We start from the raw sequence: 18836 nt of genomic DNA, 5'->3' as shown, positions 1-18836 counted from the left end.
TTTGTACTCGCTCTATTTCCAGTACATCCTTCCTGAGGACTGGTGCCCAGAACTGGACTGCATACTCTAGGCGCGGCCGGACCAGAGTCTTGTAGAGTGGGAGAATTATCGTTTTATCTCTGGAGTTGATCCCCTTTTTAATGTATGCCAATATTCTGTTTGCTTTGTTAGCAGCAGCTTGGCACTGCATGCCACTGCTCAGCCCATCATCTACTAGAACCCCCAGGTCCTTTTCCATCCTAGATTCCCCCAGAGGTTCTCCCCTCAGTGTATAGATTGCATTCCTATTTTTGCCACCCAAATGCATTATTTTACATTTTTCTACATTAATCATCATTTGCCATGTAGCTACCCACCCCATTAATTTGTTCAGATATTTTTGCAAGGCTTCCATATCCTGTGGAGAAGTTATTGCCCTGCTTAGCTTATTATCGTCCACAAATGCAGAGATTGAACTGTTTACCCCATCCTCCGGGCCATTTATGAACAAATTAAATAGGATTGGTCCCAGCACAGAACACTGGGGGACCCCACTACCCACCCCTGACCATTCCGAGCACTCCCCATTTATCACCACCCTCTGAACTCGCCCTTGTAGCCAGTTTTCAATCCATGTACTCACCTTATGATCCATGCCAACGGACCTTATTTTGTACATTAAACATTTATGGGGAACTGTGTCAAATGCTTTTGCAAAATCCAGATACGTATCTGGGAAGTGGCTGCGATATAATCCAAGTGCTTTGCAGGATCCTGTAGATGTTTGTTGAGGTGCAATTAAACTTTGTATTTCAACGCCCCATAGCATACATATACGTGCATTACCATGTGTTATACCATAAATTATGGTGTTACCAAACCCATTAAAGATATCTAAACCCAAAAAACTAAAATTGAATATATTGCAGCTGAACAGAAATTTGATGTGGTGGCTGCATTCATTTTTTCCAGGCTAACATTTTCAGAAAATACCCGTTGATTCTGCCAGAAATGCAGGCAGTGCCCTTCTGAAAGCAGAAACATTCTTCTTTTCCTTCCAAGCAGTCTTCTGTAAACTGCAAACTTCCCTGGCTCATGAAATAGAGAAAGAGAGAAGATAACCGTTTGACATCCAGCCTGGGTGAAAAGCATGGCTCCCTCCATCGATACATTGGAGGAGTGAGACTGGCTACCCAAGGACATGAATTGTGTTTCTAGCCAGATCACCACGTGAAAATAAAGGGAAACAAGAAAATGAATGCAGCCACCATGTATATTATATAGTCTGGTAAAATGTAATATTTAACTTTTCTGGTTTTGGGTTTAGATATGCTTTAAAATAAGAATGCGACCCCCGTAAATGTAATCCTGTTACTGTTCCTGCTTGCATTTGCCTCATGATGGTTACTGTTTTCTTGTTTTCACTTGAAATGTTTCAATAAAAATATTTTCAACACTAAAATAAATATGTGATCATTGGACAGGTTAGGGGTTAACTAATGAGTGCAATAAGCACACAAAGTACACATGACTGCGCACAGAGATTTTCCAATGTGATGGAAACATCTTTGGCATCCACTGGCGATTGTTCTAATTTTCCATAGAAAACAAACAGTCTTCTGCACTATGTGTGTGGCTCTGTGAAAGAAGGATCTTTGTGTACTTTAATGAAGAGCCCCATAAAGAATACTCTGATAAGGCCATTTCATGCCACCCTAGGGAGCAATAAAACACGGTCAACATTGATCTGGGAGAGACTGGCCAGCTTTAAGGCTTCCCTAGGCAGCTCTAATTTCAGCGGATTCGAGTCGTGGGTGTCCTTGTCAACACCACCCAGCTCAATATATATAAGTGAATTTCTCAATCGACTTTTGTTGGAAGACCAGGTGGAAAATAGTCATTCAAACTGCGATACATCAAATCAGATGCCATCAATGTTTACTTTTGCCGACAGCCCCTGATGCCAACTGTCAGAATACAATAGTTGACAGGGGAGATACTTCACTGCTTAGCATGGATTGAAAAATCTATACGTGTATGGCTAGCCTAAGTCTTAACTAAGGAGAGATAAACATTTGCTTGAGCCACTGCAGGAACATACAAGATTGACATAATAATGTTATCCTCCCATCCTCCCATCCTGGGTATGTATCAGAATGTCCAAAGTCTTGATCGCTCAAATGTATAGACTTCCTAACCATGAGTTACATCACATCATCAGTCACCACAGTCAAGCTACGGCACTTGTCACCTTGAAAGGCCTATAATGAAAACTCACCTGACCGTCCTGGAGTTCTCTCCATCAGACCTGCAATAAAAAGAATGAAAAAAATAAATTATAATCAGCACCCTGAAACTGTTAATGTATTAAATGCATACTTCAAATTGTAAAGTATTTTTATTATTAAAATAATAAAGATGTTATACTTGCCTACTATGTGCAATGTTTTTGTACAGAGCAGGCCCGAACCCCCTTTTCTGGGGTCTGACACTAGTGCTTTCAGCCCCTCCTCTAGCAACTTGTTATGGGGGCTCAAATCCAAGCCAGGCTGTGTGCATCTATTGACAGACACAGCATTGCTCGGCCACGCCCCCTATTCCCTCCTCACAGGATTTGACCGACATAAGCAGGAGCCAATGGCAGTAAGAACAGTGCTGGATCGAGATCAGGCTCAGATAAGTATTTATGGGGGGAGCTGGTTATGGAACTTTTTTTTTACCTTAATGTAGAATGCATTAAAGTGATACTAAAGTCTCATCTTTTTTTTTTTTTTTAAATAGCAAACATGTTATACTAACCTGCTCTGTGTAATCGTTTTGCACAGAGCAGCCCAGATTCTGCTCCTCTCGGGTCCCTCTTTGGCACTCCTGGCCCCTCCCTCCTGTTGAGTGCCCCCCATAGCAAGCAGCTTGCTATGGGGGCACCTGTGATGAGCGGTAGCTCCCTGCCTCCATTCAGACACGGAGCCACGGCCTGGTCCGCCCCTTCTCTCTCCTCATTGACTCACTTTTGAGTTTGATAGTCAGCAGCAGGAGCCAAAGGCACTACGCTCTCTCAGTCAATGAGGAGGGAGTGTCAAGGGCAGCCGAGTGTCTCCTGCAGTGTCGCTAGATCAAGATGGGGCTCAGGTAAGTATTAGGGGGCTGCTACACACAGAAGGCTTTTTATATTAATGCATTAAAGATAAAAATAAAAAAAACTTCTAACTTTACAACCACTTTAAGGGTTGCAAATAAACACACTCTTTGAAGGCACAGTCAACCTACTGAGTGCCTCTCAACTCTACCCCAACTTTCATTTTCTGCTCCTTACCATCTAAATCCCTATAGTTGACAGCATTTTTATTTTCTAAAACACCCTGAATCTCTTTGTGTGCCCTCTGTTCAAGCACCACACTCGTCATCAGTTTACTGTAGCCTCACCCCCACATACTTTTGAGCATAAGAGAGATCGAACAGCAGCAAATCTAGTAGCAAATGGCCAAAGAACTACCAGGTTGCCGTGTAGAAAGCATTTTTATTCCATTGGAACGAAACGAACGAAAAGTAATAGCATAGGTTCTAAAGTGCGGCCCCTGACCCCACCCAAAGGGCCACATCTGTAATACTACAGAAATACATCAGACATGCAACAGGACATCAAAGACTACAGGCATGCTACAAAGGATGGTCAGAGGTGGCAGATGTGCTGCAGGAAAAGACCAGACACTGCAAACATATAAGGTGTTGGAGGTCAGGTATATGATTCAAGAGACAGTAAGTGTACTAGAGAAACAAAACATGGGTGGTAGGGATGAGCTTGGGCATGTTCAGATTCTAGTCTGAATACACCTGATGAGTAATTCTGCCAATAGGTTGTCACCTGTACTGGGCCAATGGACCTGCCTCAAGGGCATTCCCTGCCCCTCAGTCACACTTATATAAGCAGCATGTATACAAGTGGCTGTGATGCCCCAGCCGCTTATGACTGACCCAGTACAGTTATAGCTTGATGCCAGGCTTGCTCAGGTGGGTTCAGACTAGGATCCAAACGTACCTGAGCTCATCCATAACAGGTGGAGATCACCGCTTTTACAGCCCTATACAAAACAATGCTTCCACATTTGCAGGCCCCTTAATTTCTTGTGGCACAGTTGATCTTCCTCTCAGCAAGGTGCATTTAAAATAATTTGAGAAAAAAAAAAAGGGGGGATGGCCAGTACCAAAATAAAAAATAATGTGACAGAAACAAACCAAGCCATTGCACTACTAGAAGCAGTCTAAAATAGATTTTTCCTTAGCTTACTTAGTAAGCACCTAGCCAATAAAAACATACTACTGTCTGCAGGGGTGCTTGGACTGCACACTAAGTGCCAAAAGGGCAGTAGGTTGGGCATCAGGAGTTTGTGTCCTGTACTTTAGCAGCAGTCGCTCCTCTCTACCACTAGAGGGTACTGAATGCAACACGAGAGGTTGACTTTGCTTCAATGAACAGTCCATCCCCCTTCTTTCCTTTCAGCTCCCTCTAGTGGTGACTGGAAGCAGCTGCTGCAGGAAGAGAAGTTGTAAACAGACTGATTCTTGGTAAAAAGTCTTAATTTCAGCACAAGTATCCCCCGCAATTATTTAAACAGGCTGTTGGGACAAATAACAATAAAAGGATGAAAGTAAATAAATCCCTTAAAGTCGGCAATACCAGCTCCCATTGGTCTCTTCCGACAGGTTCCCTTTTAGGTCAAACAAGAATATCTTCACAAATGTAATATGGTATGCAGAAAATATATTTCCCAATGCCATTCTAGCTTTCCTATACTGAACCTAAATGGAAATGTTTACTTTTTACTAGTTACCATAGAAACTGTAGGCACAATGAAATGCTTAGTCTATGCGAATATCCCATCATCCTATTCCTGTAAAATTATAAAAAAAAAAAAATAGAACACACAAGGAACTTAAAAGGACAAGGTCATCGTTAACTTGCGGTGCCCCAGGCCATTCTTTCCCCAGCGCCCTAAATTATCCTTAGCTGATCCCCCCTCCTCACCCCAACCAGGTGCATACTTACCTTTGTCATAATGTATATCAGCTGCCAAAATCTAGAGGAGTGTCCAGCCCTGGGCATTGATATCAGACTTGAACAGGATATACCCCTACAGTTGGGGGAACATCACATTCAAGTATATTGGACATTACTGAGCATGTGTAGTAGGCGCTACACTAGATTTGGATCGCCAATGAAACGGCAGAAAAATCAGAAGCTGGAAGCAACTTAAAAGAACAAGTTCACTTTTAACTTCAAAAGGCCAAACAACTTTTCTCCCCTGTCCCCCATCCTAGTGCATATTTACCTCCTCCAACATCAGCAGCCTTCTGCAACATTTTCATTCCACATTGCAGGGATTTTAGCAAACTTTGTTGCAGATTCCTTATGCCGTGTACACACGGCCGGACTTTGAGAGCAAAGGTCAGACGGAACGAATCCGGACAATTTGACCGTGTGTGGGCTTCGCCGGACCTTTGCCGTCGAAAAATCAGATGAACTTTAAGTTTAGAACATGTTTCAAATCTTTCCGACGGACTCGAGTCCAGTCGAAAAATCCATTCGTCTGTATGCTAGTCTGACAGACGAAAACCGACGCTGGGGCAGCTATTGGCTACTGGCTATGAACTTTCTTATTCTAGTCCGGTCGTACATCATCACGGTCAAATCCGTCGGACTTTGGTGTAATTGTGTGTGGCCAAGTCCATTCGGAAAGTCCATCAGAAGTCTGCCGAAAGTCTGTTGGGAAGACCATCAGACCTAGTCTGCTGGAAAGTCCAGTCGCGTATAACTTTTCTTACTCTGTGTCCATGTTCTCAGTGAATCTGTATGGGAGTGATTTTAAAATGATCAACCAGTTGCTGCACCTGCAGCGCTGTAATGAGGAAATTGGCAAGGTCTCCATCCCTTTAGATGTGATTTCCCTTTGGAAGTATCTCACCAAAAATGAGATGTGTTGGACAGGATGCCAAAAATCTGATTTATGTCTTTGTTCAGACTTCTGGGAAAATCAGCGAGCCAATCACACAAGCAGGAAATTAAATTTTCTGGGAGGCATTCTGTACACCATCTGTGTACAGAGCACCTCCAGGTAACCATATTGCATTTTACAGGGCATTACAGCTCTTCAGATTGAAAAGAAATGTTAATTTTTAAGAACTGTCAATTTCAATTATCAATACAAATATTATTAATGACTCGTTTAGCAATTGTATGTGCTATATTATTATTTTCAATTTTTTTTGCCCCATGAAAGTGGAGTTACCCTTTAAATATAAACTGGTATGGATCATTGATGAATATTTCAGCCTCCTGATCCTATACTTGGCTTGTCATCTGTTTCTGGGATCCAATTAATATTACACAGGGTACCCAGGCTAAGTACAATGACCTTTCCTTTACTGGGCCAAGTATTCAAGCTCTTCCTCACACCGCCTCAACTGGCAAAAGTTTTTTTAAATTGGCCTGAAGCCAGGGATTCATGGGAACGCACCAGGTCACATACAAACCAAGCATGGTCTGTCGCCAAGGATCATGTTGTGTCCGAATCATGATGATGAATTGTGGCGCTTGAGTGCTGTGACCTATGTCTGCCAAGTTTTCAAACTTATTTTCATAGCTATAATGGTTCCGATGACGAATTGACTCATGCACCACATTTATTTTAACGTGAACAATTTTTGCAGAAGAATTTTATTGATCTCACTAAAATGTCTAAATACTCTTCAAAAAAAAAAAAAAAAGGAAAAAATCATTCTAAGCGAGTCCTTAATAGATGGTACATACCCACACACAGGATTTGTTTTCCATATAAAGTTTGAAGGTTTTTGCACATGAACACGACACTTATGAAGAGCAATGAATGGAAAATGGTTCTGGAAAGCCGCACTCCGAAAAAAGCCTTTTATTTAAAAAAAAAAAAAAAAAAACACGAAATCCAAAAATATATGTCACAGCAGAACTGGAATCTGACGCGTTTCACACTACACACAGTGATTAATCATAGCTGGAGCTAAAATGTTGACATTTTAGAGAGATCAATAAATTTATTCTGCAAAAATTGTGTTCACATTAAAATACATTTTTGGATTTTGTGTTTTGTTTTTGTTTTGTTTTTATAAAATGCTTTTTTCGGAGTGTGGCTGTCCAGAACCATTTTCCATTCATTGCTATATGCATTGCCAGCACCTGTGGCTTCTTTAACTAGGTGAAGAACCTCGTTATCAGATGACCCTCCTAGAGCGTAGACACTCCCTTTCTCCATCTTGATTCTTGGACTTATGAAGAGCAGTTACATGTGTCTAAACATTGCTAGCTACCAGAACTGAATATATATGGAAAGAAAACTAGAATCCCAAGGACAATCACTGCTCACACATGAGTTCATAAGGTAAACACAATAACAAAAAGGAAGACTGCTGTCATCTAACTTCTATTTTTCTAATGTAAGTAACCCACACACAGATAACCCAAAGATCTTTTGGTTGGTTAAGCTGGCCACACACTGTACGATTTCTCTTGTTCCACCACATAGGCTGACCGAGAAAAAAAACAGTTGATTCCCTCAACCATGCTAAAGAGCAGAGATGGAGAAACTCTTCCTGTCAACTACTGTACTCACCAGTTCACAAACAAGGATATCGGGGAACTGGAGAAAGTGCAGAGAAGTGCAACCAAACTGATAAGAGACATGGAGGAGCTCAACTATAAGAAATGATTAGAGGAACTAAATGTATTCTCTCTTGAGAAGAGGATATTAAGGGGGGATATGATCAACATGTATAAAATACATACAGTGGATATAAAAAGTCTGCACACCCCTGTTAAGATGTCAGGTTTCTGTGATGTAAAAAAAAAAAAAAATAAAAGACACAAAGATATATAATTTCAGAACTTTTTCCACCTTTAGGCCCCTTTCACACTAACGTCCCGTTCAGGCCCGCCTGTCAGTTTTTCAGGCGGACCTGAACGGGTGCTCCATAGAGGTCTATGGAGCGTCGGATGTCAGCGGTGACATGTCCGCTGACATCCGACCCGCTCCGATCCGAAAAAGTGTGACGGAGGAAAAAGCTATTTTTCCATCCGTCTGCGGATCGGATCGGATGACGACGGGCACTGCGGTCCGTCGTCATCCGATCTCCCATAGGGGAGAGCGGCGCTGTGACAGGTCCGTCCCTGCACAGTGTGCGGAGACAGACCTGTCATCTCCCTGCTCAGCGGGGATCGGCGGAGTGATCCCCGCTGAGCAAACGGACATCCACGGGGCGGATCAGAACTGATCCGCCCCGTGTGAAAGGACCCTTAGTGTGACCTATAAACTGTACACCTCAATTGAAAAACAAACAAATCTTTTAGGTGGAGGGAAGTAAAAATAATATGGTTGCATAAGTGTGCACACCCTTAAATTAACACTTTGTTGAAGCCCCTTTTGTTTTTATTACAGCACTCAGTCTTTTTGGGTATGAGTCTATCAGCATGGCACATCTTGACTTGGCAATATTTGCCCACTCTTCTTTGCAAAAACACTCGGTCAGATTGTGAGGGCATCCAGTTCTTGGTAGTGTCACTGTTGTGCCATATTTTCTCCACTTGATGACTGCCTTCACTGTGTTCTATGGTATATCTAATGCCTTAGAAATTCTTTTATACCCTTCTCCCGACTGATACCTTTTAACAATGAAATCCCTCTGGTGCTTTGGAAGCTGTCAGGAAAATGTCAGGAACGCCCTACTAGAACAGCTTAACTTTATTTTGGGTTAATAAAAGGCACTTTAAATGACAGGTGTGTACAGACTCCTATTTAACACAAGTTTGAATGGGATTGCTTAATTCTGAACACAACTACATCCCCAGTTATAGGAGGGTGTGCACACTTATGCAACCACATTATTTTAGTATTTTATTTTTATTTTATTTTTAAGATTTCAGTTTTGTGCATATGGGAGTTTTTTATTATTATTTTTTATTTTTATTTAACTAAATCGGGGGTCAGCAACCAGTAGATTGTAATCTACCAGTAGATGGTGGACAGGTGACTGGTAGATCGTGGTCTGAGCATCAGGGTGCAATGCAGAGAACTACTTGTAAAGCTGGAGCTATAGTAAGGAGCAAGAACTGCTTAAGTAGATGCCTCCTCTGTAGTGCTGGCTCCTGTCCCAAACAGAGCTATACCAATTGCACTTATCTTATCCCGGCAAGTGGTCTCTATAGAGGTGCCAGCAGCAGGAATGAAGAGATCTTCAGGTCAGTGTGACGCAATACACTTGTCATAATAGTATAGGGCTGCTTTACACTTATGTGCTGCGGTTTACCCACATCACGGGTGGTGTTCAGTGTACCTGTAGCTTTCCTGTGGATTTGCTGCACTTAAATCTAGACTTCAAATATTTACAGTGGGTTTGGTGCACTTTCTGAATGCAGGAGTTTTGGTGCACTTTCAGAAAGTGTACCACACCTGCAAGATATAATAGAAGTCTATGGCTAAGCACAGGCTCTTGTGGACATTGATGGATAGAGAGGGGGCTCAGGTAAGTATTGGGGGAGGGGCTACTGCACACAGAAGTTTTTTTACCTTAATGCATAGAATGACACCAATGACAGGGCACCATTTCTTACACTAACATTTATGGGGCACTACTCTTCTTCCTACTGACCATAGGCACTATGTCATTTCTTTCCTTCCCACTGACCGCCAAGCATGAAGCATTGTTTAATGACTACAGTCCCTCACTGAAGGCTGAAGGACAATAATCTAGCCCTTTATTTAAAAAGTTTGTAGATACCTGCCAATCTGAGCAAATTTTGCAAGCCCCCACTCCTCTATGCCCGCAGCCTTCTGGGAAACATCGCAGGAGGCTGCAGTACCATGCACAAAGCGCAATGTGGCCCGAGCATGCACATCGTGAAGCCGGCTGAATCCACAAGGAATCATAGCTGACATCCCAAAGTTAACATGCTGGCACCGGGGACTCAAAGACCATTGAAGAAGAACTGGCCCAGGTAAGGACAGCACTGGAAAGGCAAGTGTCCTTTTATTAACGTCAGCAGCTACAGTATTTGTAGCTGCTGACTTACTTTTTTTTTGGGGGGGGGGGGGGGGGGGGAGGCGTGGGGAGCACTGAAGATCCCCTCTAAATACACATGTAAATGACACAATGTGCAAAAGCACATTAGATAACCTAGAGCCGGTCTCAGGAGGCATTAAAAAAACTATGCCAGATGCCCCTGCCAGTATGCATAAGGCCTTCAGACTAAGGGCCGGTTCACACTGCGGGCGATGCGAGGCGACACCGACTTGCCTCGCCGCGACCTCAGCGGCGATTTGCAAATGACTTCTGTATAGAAGTCAATGCAAGTCGCCCCGAGGTCGCCCAGAAGTAGTACAGGAACCTTTTTTCTGAGTCGGAGCGACTCGAGTCGCTCCTCTCAGAACGGTTCCATTGTACAGAATGGGGGCGACTTGTCAGATTGCGGCGAGGCAAGTCGTGTCGCCTCGCATCGCCCGCAGTGTGAACCGGCCCTAAAGCTGGGTACATATCTTTCTTTTTATCACAAACTCTAGATGTTCCTCTTTTGGCCATCTACAATTATTGGACTGGCTAACCGGTCTAGTTGTTCATTGAACCCTTCATCCTAACCTCCCATCCACATATTTGTACCTGAAAGCCGTCTGTGGTACAAATGGCTTCATAAACCACAAAAAGCTGCAATTCAGCCTTGCTTTCCTAGATGAGAAAACTCACAGAATAAGGTATGGTGTAAAGGGGCCCTAGATTAGGTTGTAGAAGTGTGCATCAGTGGGATTGTCTGTGCCTTTAAGACTAACCTGTTAACTATAAAAAAACAACTTGAACGCTTTACCACACTATGACTCCTAGTTTTGGCAAGCAATAACTCTGAGCAATGGGAGACATGTGCCAAACTATTACAGAAATAGAAGTATTAAGCATTTCAACAGCACAGAGCTGCACCTATACAAACTGTACTAAAGTCACTTGTATGAAAACCCTGAAGATAAACTATTTTCTCCTGTTGAAAATACCATTGGGGATTTTTTTTTTATATATATCTTTTTAGAGAAGTGTAAAAAATACCCATTGATTCTGGCAGAAATCCAGTGAGCTCTTAATCACTTAAGGGTCGGAAGATTTGCCCCCTTAATGACCAGGCCTTTTTTTTTTTTCAATACGGCACTGCATCACTTTTAACTGACAATTGTGTGGATGTGCAATGCTGTACCCAAACAACATTGACGTAATTCTTTCCCCCACAAATAGAGCTTTCTTTTGGTAGTATTTGATCACCTCTGCGGTTATTTTTTGAGCTATAAACAAAAAAAGCTCACAATTTTGAAAAAAAATATAAAAAATATTTTTTTACTTTTCACTATAATAAAATATCATTTAAAAAAAAAAAAAAAAAAAAACTTCATCAGTTTAGGCCAATATGTATTATACATATTTTTGGTGAAAAAAATAAATGCCAGTAAATCATCGCAATAAGTGTATATAGATTGGTTTGTGCAAAAGTTATAGCGTCTATAAAATAGGTAATAGATGTAAGGCATTTCTGTTATTTTTTTACTAGTAATGGCGGTGATCTGCAATTTTTAGTGGGAATGCGACAATGCGGTGGACAGATCGGACACTTCTGACACTCTTTTGGGACCAGTGACATTTATACAGCGATCAGTGCTAAAAATAGCCACTGATTACTGTAAAACTGTCACTGGCAGGGGAGGGGTTAACACTAGGGGGTGATCAAGGGTAAGTGTGTCCTAGGGATGTATTTCTAACTGTGGTGGGGGGGGGGAGTGTACTGACAGGTTAGAGAGAGAGATCGCCGTTCCTGATCAGTAGAACAGCAGATCTCTTTCCACTTCTCTGACAGAACAAGGATCTGTCTGTTTACATTGACAGATAGCCCTTTCTGTCTCTCTCAGAGGTGATCGCGGGTTAACGGCGGACATCGCGGACGCTGGTGACACGCCCTCTATAGCCCTTAAACTGGCCACCGTACAGCTATGGCAATTCACGCAGGGGATCCAACCTGTCGCCGTATAACAACGGCAGCTGGTTGACAAGTAGTTAAAGTATAACTAAATGCAAAACTTTTTTTTCTTTTAAAGTTTTGGATAGAGTGGAGAGGGATTAGAACAGCTGTCAGTTGTTATTGCTGTGTATGCCCCCCGTTAAGCAGATTCACCCTCTCTAACTGTTCTACTTACAATTATCATTGAAAGTGAAAGAAAATCACAAATTTTGGGTTGCGCCCCCCCCCCCCCCCCCGAAAAGTAATACAGGGCAAATCTTCTAAGGGACATAAGTTCTGGTGACATGGGGGTCCCCAAGGAATTCCCTTCATTTGCAGGGATTTCTTCTCACTTCCTGCTTTGGCTATGGGACAGGAAGTGAAGGGAAACTGTGCAATGGGACACAGATGGCAGAACAAAAAAAAAAAAAAATCTTACAGGGGTGATAACCCACCCTTACTCTATCCAAAATGGAAAAAAATGGGAAAAAAAACAAAAAAAAAAAAGTAAGTTTTGCCTATAGTTCTACATTAACATGTGCTGTCTCTGCCTGCAATGAAATCCCAAGCAGTGTTATCAGCCCTGTCCAGCTCACCTCTGGAAGTGTGTTAAGACTACAGAACTCCTCCTTGTGGATTTGGGGGGGAGGGGGGCACTGTATTCTTAACATTTCCTGTTCTGGAGTGACAATGATGCACCTCCAAGATACAGTAAGGCGAGTGAGCCTTGTCAACCTAGGACATTCCTTTTGTGTTACTGACAAGATAACAGGTAAAAAAGAAAAAAAAAGAAAGAAAAAGAAAACCAATGCAGTCGTCATCACATCTAAAGACTGGTGAGCTGAAATACATTAAATTTTTGGTCTCGAGTTTAGATATGAAAACAAAGTAATGTCAAGCTAGTGGCTTCAGCAAGCAAATCTCTGTGTGTTTAGCTGTTCTAGTAGGATTGTTCTCACATTTACTATGCTGTCTTATACAGCAAAAGGCTTTGTCTGCAAAGAGCTTGCAAAGTATCAAAGGGATCTCATTGTTGGAAGGTATCAGTCAGCAGAAAGGTACAAAAAAAAAAAAAAAACATTTTCCTCTAAACTTGCTACGGGAATTTGCAACATACGGGACGGGCGATGGGCATGGGGATGCGCCACACACACACACACACACACACCTCCAATCCAGCTTTAAATTAAAATGGACAAATAAGGCCTTGAAATACCTAGGTACATACATCCCCCAAACATTCGAGACTGTACGAAATCAATTTCCCACCCCTACTGAAAACATTAAAAACACTACTAAGCCAATGGCATACCGGTCTGCACTCTTGGTTAGGCTGATGCAATGTCTTGAAAATGACCATCCTCCCGAAACTCCTCTACCTTATGCAAGCCTTACCTATACACATACCAACAACCTATTTCAAAAAGGTACAATCAGCATTTACAGAATTCATCTGGGCCAAGAAAAGACCCAGACTTACCAACAAACTACTCGTTCTCCCCAAACAATACAGCGGCTTGGCATTACCAAATATCTGTGCCTATTGCCAGGCTGTGCCCCTGGGGAACAAGAAAAGGGGAGGACTTAGACCGATAGAACCGGTCTAAAAAAGGGGTTACTATTGACAGCAACAATTAATAATTTTAAAGTAAAATTTTATTAAGTATCAAAAAATGATTCTTTTAATTTACAACGATGCAGTTTCTCAAAAATAACTTCTTTTCAAGCCGACCTTAAATCGTGTTGCTAAAAGACAAACTATTTACTGGAACTAGATTTAATAGTCGATAGCTAAAAGGTATAAAAACAAAAATGTAACTGCGCTGGTAGAAATAGAAAAGAGAAGCTAAAAAATGCAGCAGTAATACAGTGCGATAACACAGAAAATATTAATACAATCAAAAAAACTGCGCTATACAAAATAAAAATAATAAAATTAAATTACAAGTAGTCCATATATTGTGTCAGACCAATCAAGGCCAAAAAATGTGATGATAAGTAAATAGAAATAAAAAAAACAATCATAAAGTCTCTAAATTGTAAACACCGCGGTGCACATGCATGAACTCCAAAAGTGTGCCCGATCACCCAAAGTAGATTGTGCTTACCAAATAGCAAGCAATCAAAGCGATCGGCTAAACCCAGCCTAGGTCCTCTACGCTTACAGATATCCACACCTCAGATAGGCACCATATATAGTTGAAAGCCGCGTCCACCAAACAAGGTCCGTACGCTGTCAGAAATGGTTCCGAGAAAGGGACCACCATAGCGCAATACGTTCGAACAATATAGGGAATTTATTCTTGGGAATAAAACTTCCAAAAGTAGATCGGTAAAATGCAATAAAACGAAGAAATACCAGCCGGCATATACACGGAGACTGTCCTCCCATTCGGATGGCGTGGTAACGTCCCTACGTGCCTTCCTCCAGGCACATTTCGTCATCAACCAGACGTTTTCAATGGGGAATGGTGAAGTAAAGTATGATTAAGCTAATGCAGCGATCTGTTGGGGGCTGGAGTGAAAAGTGTCTGTGGATTAATTGACCAATATTGAGCTCCTGAGTGGTCGAAACAGATGATAAAATACCGAAAGGGACTTGCCAAAACTTTTGTTTGAAATTTACTACAACAGAACTTTGAGGTTTTTGCCGATGCTGTACAGCTGGATAGTCTGTATTGATTGATGATGCGCACATTGGAGTTCTATTTTTCATTTCCAATTGGAACTTTTGCACACTGAGGGCCTCTAGTTACTCATGTGACCTGATGACTGCACCTTAAAAGAGGAACTGCATTTGCACATTTAACTCTTTGCTAACTGATAAACTGCCTGTGCAGCCTTTATTAGCAAGCTTAGAATAAATCCGCTTGCCATCCTTAAATGAACTATTTTTATTGTTTTTTAGGCTGCAGACTCAGTTTAAAATCAATTAATCTATCTTATCCCTGCTCTTAATTCTCCAATATTTGTTGACCTAGTCTGCTGAGAATTCACTTAGTGATTTGGTTATGGGACCGATTGTCCCCCTAAATGGAAAAAGAGAACTATATTTTCATATATATAGTGGTTCTAGCAGACTATAGCAGCGTGTCCGGACTCGTGTGGTGTGTTTAGTGTTGTTTTATGTTTGTCCCGTTTTGTTCAGTTTGTCTTTTAGCAACACAATTTAAGGTCGGCTTGAAAATAAATTATTTTTGAGGAACTGCATCGTTGTAAATTAAAAGAATCTTTTTTTGATACTTAATAAAATTTAACTTTAAAATAATTAACTGTTGCTGTCAATAGTAACCCGTTTTTTAGACCGGTTCTATAGGTCTAAGTCCTCCCCTTTTTTTGTTTATAAGTATTAAGGTTATGACAGCAACATTTTACAGGGAGAAAAGGTCACCAGTCAATTAATCTTGGTGACCAAGCATCTGTGTTTTTTTTTTTTGATTTCCCCATTTCCCCTTATCCTTATTCATTATGTGCACCTGGGGAGACTTCTTTGTTTGGTGTCGCCACCAAGAGACCAAATTGTGGACCCAACTAGACAATCCCAAAGTACAGTCCCCCTTCGTAGACCTCCATGGTGCTACTCGGCCCTACCGGCAGAGATCAAAAACGTCACCCGTCCTCCACACATAAATCCTCCATTTGCGCCAAGACTCAAGAAACCAACTACAAAATACTATCAAGATGGTACAAAACCCCAACACTAGTATATAAGTTCTTCCCAATGACGTTGGACCTTTGTTGCCGGTGCCGGGCAGACAAAGGAACCTTGATGCACATCTTTTGGTCATGCCCCAAATGAATGCATTTCTGGCTAGCAGTGTGTGTGAGATGGTACAGCAATTTAATGACCGTACCATCACAAACGACCCAGCAGTCTTCCTCTTACACACGTCAAATACCCCCCAAAGAATATATAAGAAATCGGTGATCCGCCACCTGCTAGACGCAGCCAAAGCCTGCATCCCACTCCACTGGAATTCTCCTCTCCCACCAACTATTGACTTATGGCTCCAAAAAGTGTAGGAAATTAAACAAAATGGAAGACCTAATTCTCACAGCACAGAATAGACGGGAGACATTCTCCAAAACCTGGCAGCTGTGGAACATGTTCATATACTCAGCTGAGGGACAGGCCCTGAGAGGGTCCGCGGCTGATGCATGAACATGTATAGTACAGCATACTACCTCCAAACCCTGAATGTAGTGGCATAGAACCACCCCGTCTTCTATTCTTTTTTTTCTATCTTTTTACTCCCTCTCTTATTAACCTATTTTATTGCTAACTCCCATATTGCTATAAAGAAAAAGGGAAAAGAAGGGACTGAGCTCATGGGACTGCAACACCACACCACACCACACCCTCAGCACAGATAAGATTTCCTCCTGAATGGAGGACCTCATGAAGATTCCAAACACACGAGGCGATATTTCAACTCAGCACACCAACTGTAACTACCATGTTGCTAATTAATGCCAGCGGTATTGTTAATAGAAACATGAAGTTGTATTACAAGTTCTGATTATGTAATGGTTTCCTGTTATAAGTATTGCCCTGTAACTTGCCGGTTCATGTGGGCCTCGTTCCTGATATAAACAATTAAAAAAAATATATAAAAAATTCCAAGGCATTAGATAGAACAGTAAAGACAGTCATCAACAAGTGGAGAATATGGCACAACACAGACATTACCAAGAACTGGACATTCCTCCAAAATTGTTGAAAGGCAATAAAAATGGTCCAGAAGGCTGTCAAGAGGCCTACAGCAACATTAAAGGAGCTGCAGAAATTTATGGTTTGTGTACTACATGTCAACAATCTCCTGTATTCTTCATAGGCCTTTTCTTACAAAAAAAAAAAAGAAAAAAAAAATCTAAGCTTTGCTATATTTTGTAAAAAACCTACATCAAGTATACCAAAAGCATGTGGGAAAATGTGTTATGGTCTGATGAGACCAAGACTGAACTTTTTAGTCATAATTCCAAAAAGCATGTTTGGCACAAAAATAGTGCACATCACCAAAAAAAAAAAAACACCATACCCACAGTGAAGCATGGTGGTGACAGTATTATGTTTTTTCTCCTGCTGGGATGTTAGTTAATGTGGAGGGACTTCTGAACAATTCCAAATATCAGTAAATTTGGGCACAATACATTCTGGCCCCTGCTATAGAGCTGAAGATGAATAGGAATGTCAACTTTCAGCACGATAACGCCTCAAAGTGTATCTGCAAAACAAAATAATGGCTTCATCAGAAGACGAAGACTTAACTTTTTGGCGATAATCCCAAAAAGTATATTCGGCGCAAAACCAACATTGCGCATTACCAAATAAAAACCTTACCCACAGTAAAGCATGGTGGTGGCAGCATTATGCTTTGGGGCGTTCTCTTCTATTGGACAGGGAGACTTTAGTCAAGGTAGAGGGACTTATGAACAGTTTCAAATATCAGTCAATGTTTGTACAAAACCTTCTGGCATCTGCTGAAAAGCTGAAGATGAAGAGGAATTTCACATTTTAGCATGTAGTTGCCTCAAATCAACAGGATGGCTTCAGTAGAAGAATATCAAAGTTTTGGAATACCCCAGCTCCGTGGCAGCTGGTGCTCAATATTTGGGGGGGGGGGGGGTGGCAAAGAAACCTGCTCCCCTCACTCACACAGACGACAACCCCAAGCCCACCCTTTTAAGGCAATTACAGCCTCGGGCTCCAATCATGTGCTTCAAAAAAAATACAAAAAACAAACACCATTGAAATCCATGCGTCTGGCTCTCTGCATGTAGATTAGGGGCCAGGTGCATGGATTAGAGGGGCAGCGCCTCTGCTCCCGTAATTAAGAAAGCCACCACTGCCCCAGCCAGTCCCCAGCCAGTGTCCAGACCTGAATCCAAATGAAAATCTGAAGAGGGCTGAGATGTCCTCACAATCTGACAAATTTGGATAACTTTTGCAAGGAAGGGTGGGCAAAGATTCCCAAGGCAAGATGTGCCATGCTGACAGACCCCGATCTCCAAAAGACTGACTGCTGTCATCAATTTATAAGGTGCTTCAACAAAGTATTCGTTTAAGGGTGTACATATTTATGCAATTACATTATTATATGTTTGTGAACTTTAATTTTTTCCATCTTTAAAGATCTACGTTTGTTTTTAATCAAAGATCACATTAAAGGGGGGGGGGGGGGATCTCAAGTGATTCATCTTGGTCTTTTTTTTTTTTTTACATCTCAAAAACCTGGCATTTTTATAGGGGTGTGTAAACTTACTCAGAGAAAGCATTTATATGGAAATACAAATACACTGCAGCTCAGCTTTTCGGTCTCATCCACACTTAACATTTTGTATTGATCCCGGACAGGGTCATTTTGAAGCAGGACGTGATTTACATTCCTACAGCATGAACCGGGCTGATGACCCACCATGGTGCCTCTTCAGATGAATGGAAATGAGTGTATAGAGAGCGAGGGACATGTGTGATAGAAGGGTACAATGTGAAGATGTCTTCATATAGAAGTGCTACAGAGTTCTGTGCCCAGAGATAAGGTGTGGGCGTAAGGACAGGCAAGCAACTCCCACTCCTGCAGCGTGATCACAGCCATAAATATTCATAACGACACCACTTGCCGCACAGGAGGGGGGATGCAGCATCTCAATGTTCCCGCAGCCTGGGGGACAGAAGGAAGGAAGCATCTCCATTGGGCTTTCCTGACTAGTGTCTGCTCTACACAGACCCCAACCAATGCTACACATAACATCCAGATAAAATCAGTTTCCCAAAGCAAGTCCCATTAAAGCTGAGCTCCAAACAAAT

The 18836-nt window shown here is 41.8% G+C and overlaps 1 protein-coding gene across 3 annotated transcripts in view; it reads right to left on the bottom strand.

The window, feature by feature from the left end:
• IQSEC2 (IQ motif and Sec7 domain ArfGEF 2) overlaps positions 1-18836 on the bottom strand; it is a 391434-nt gene that overhangs the window by 231349 nt on the left and 141249 nt on the right. For all 3 annotated transcript variants that reach the window (XM_077478817.1, XM_077478823.1, XM_077478822.1), the window contains exon 2: positions 2258-2287. In XM_077478817.1, the coding sequence (XP_077334943.1) occupies positions 2258-2287 (30 nt within the window). The remainder of the gene's footprint in view (positions 1-2257; positions 2288-18836) is intronic.

The sequence above is a fragment of the Lithobates pipiens genome, unplaced genomic scaffold (assembly GCF_037356315.1).
Source record: "Lithobates pipiens isolate NorthernLeopardFrog02 unplaced genomic scaffold, aLitPip1_a1.2 Scaffold_1, whole genome shotgun sequence".
NCBI classification, from domain to species: Eukaryota; Metazoa; Chordata; class Amphibia; order Anura; family Ranidae; genus Lithobates; species Lithobates pipiens.
The sequence above is the reverse complement of the archived record's forward strand: the minus strand, read 5'-3'. Positions and strand labels throughout refer to the sequence as shown.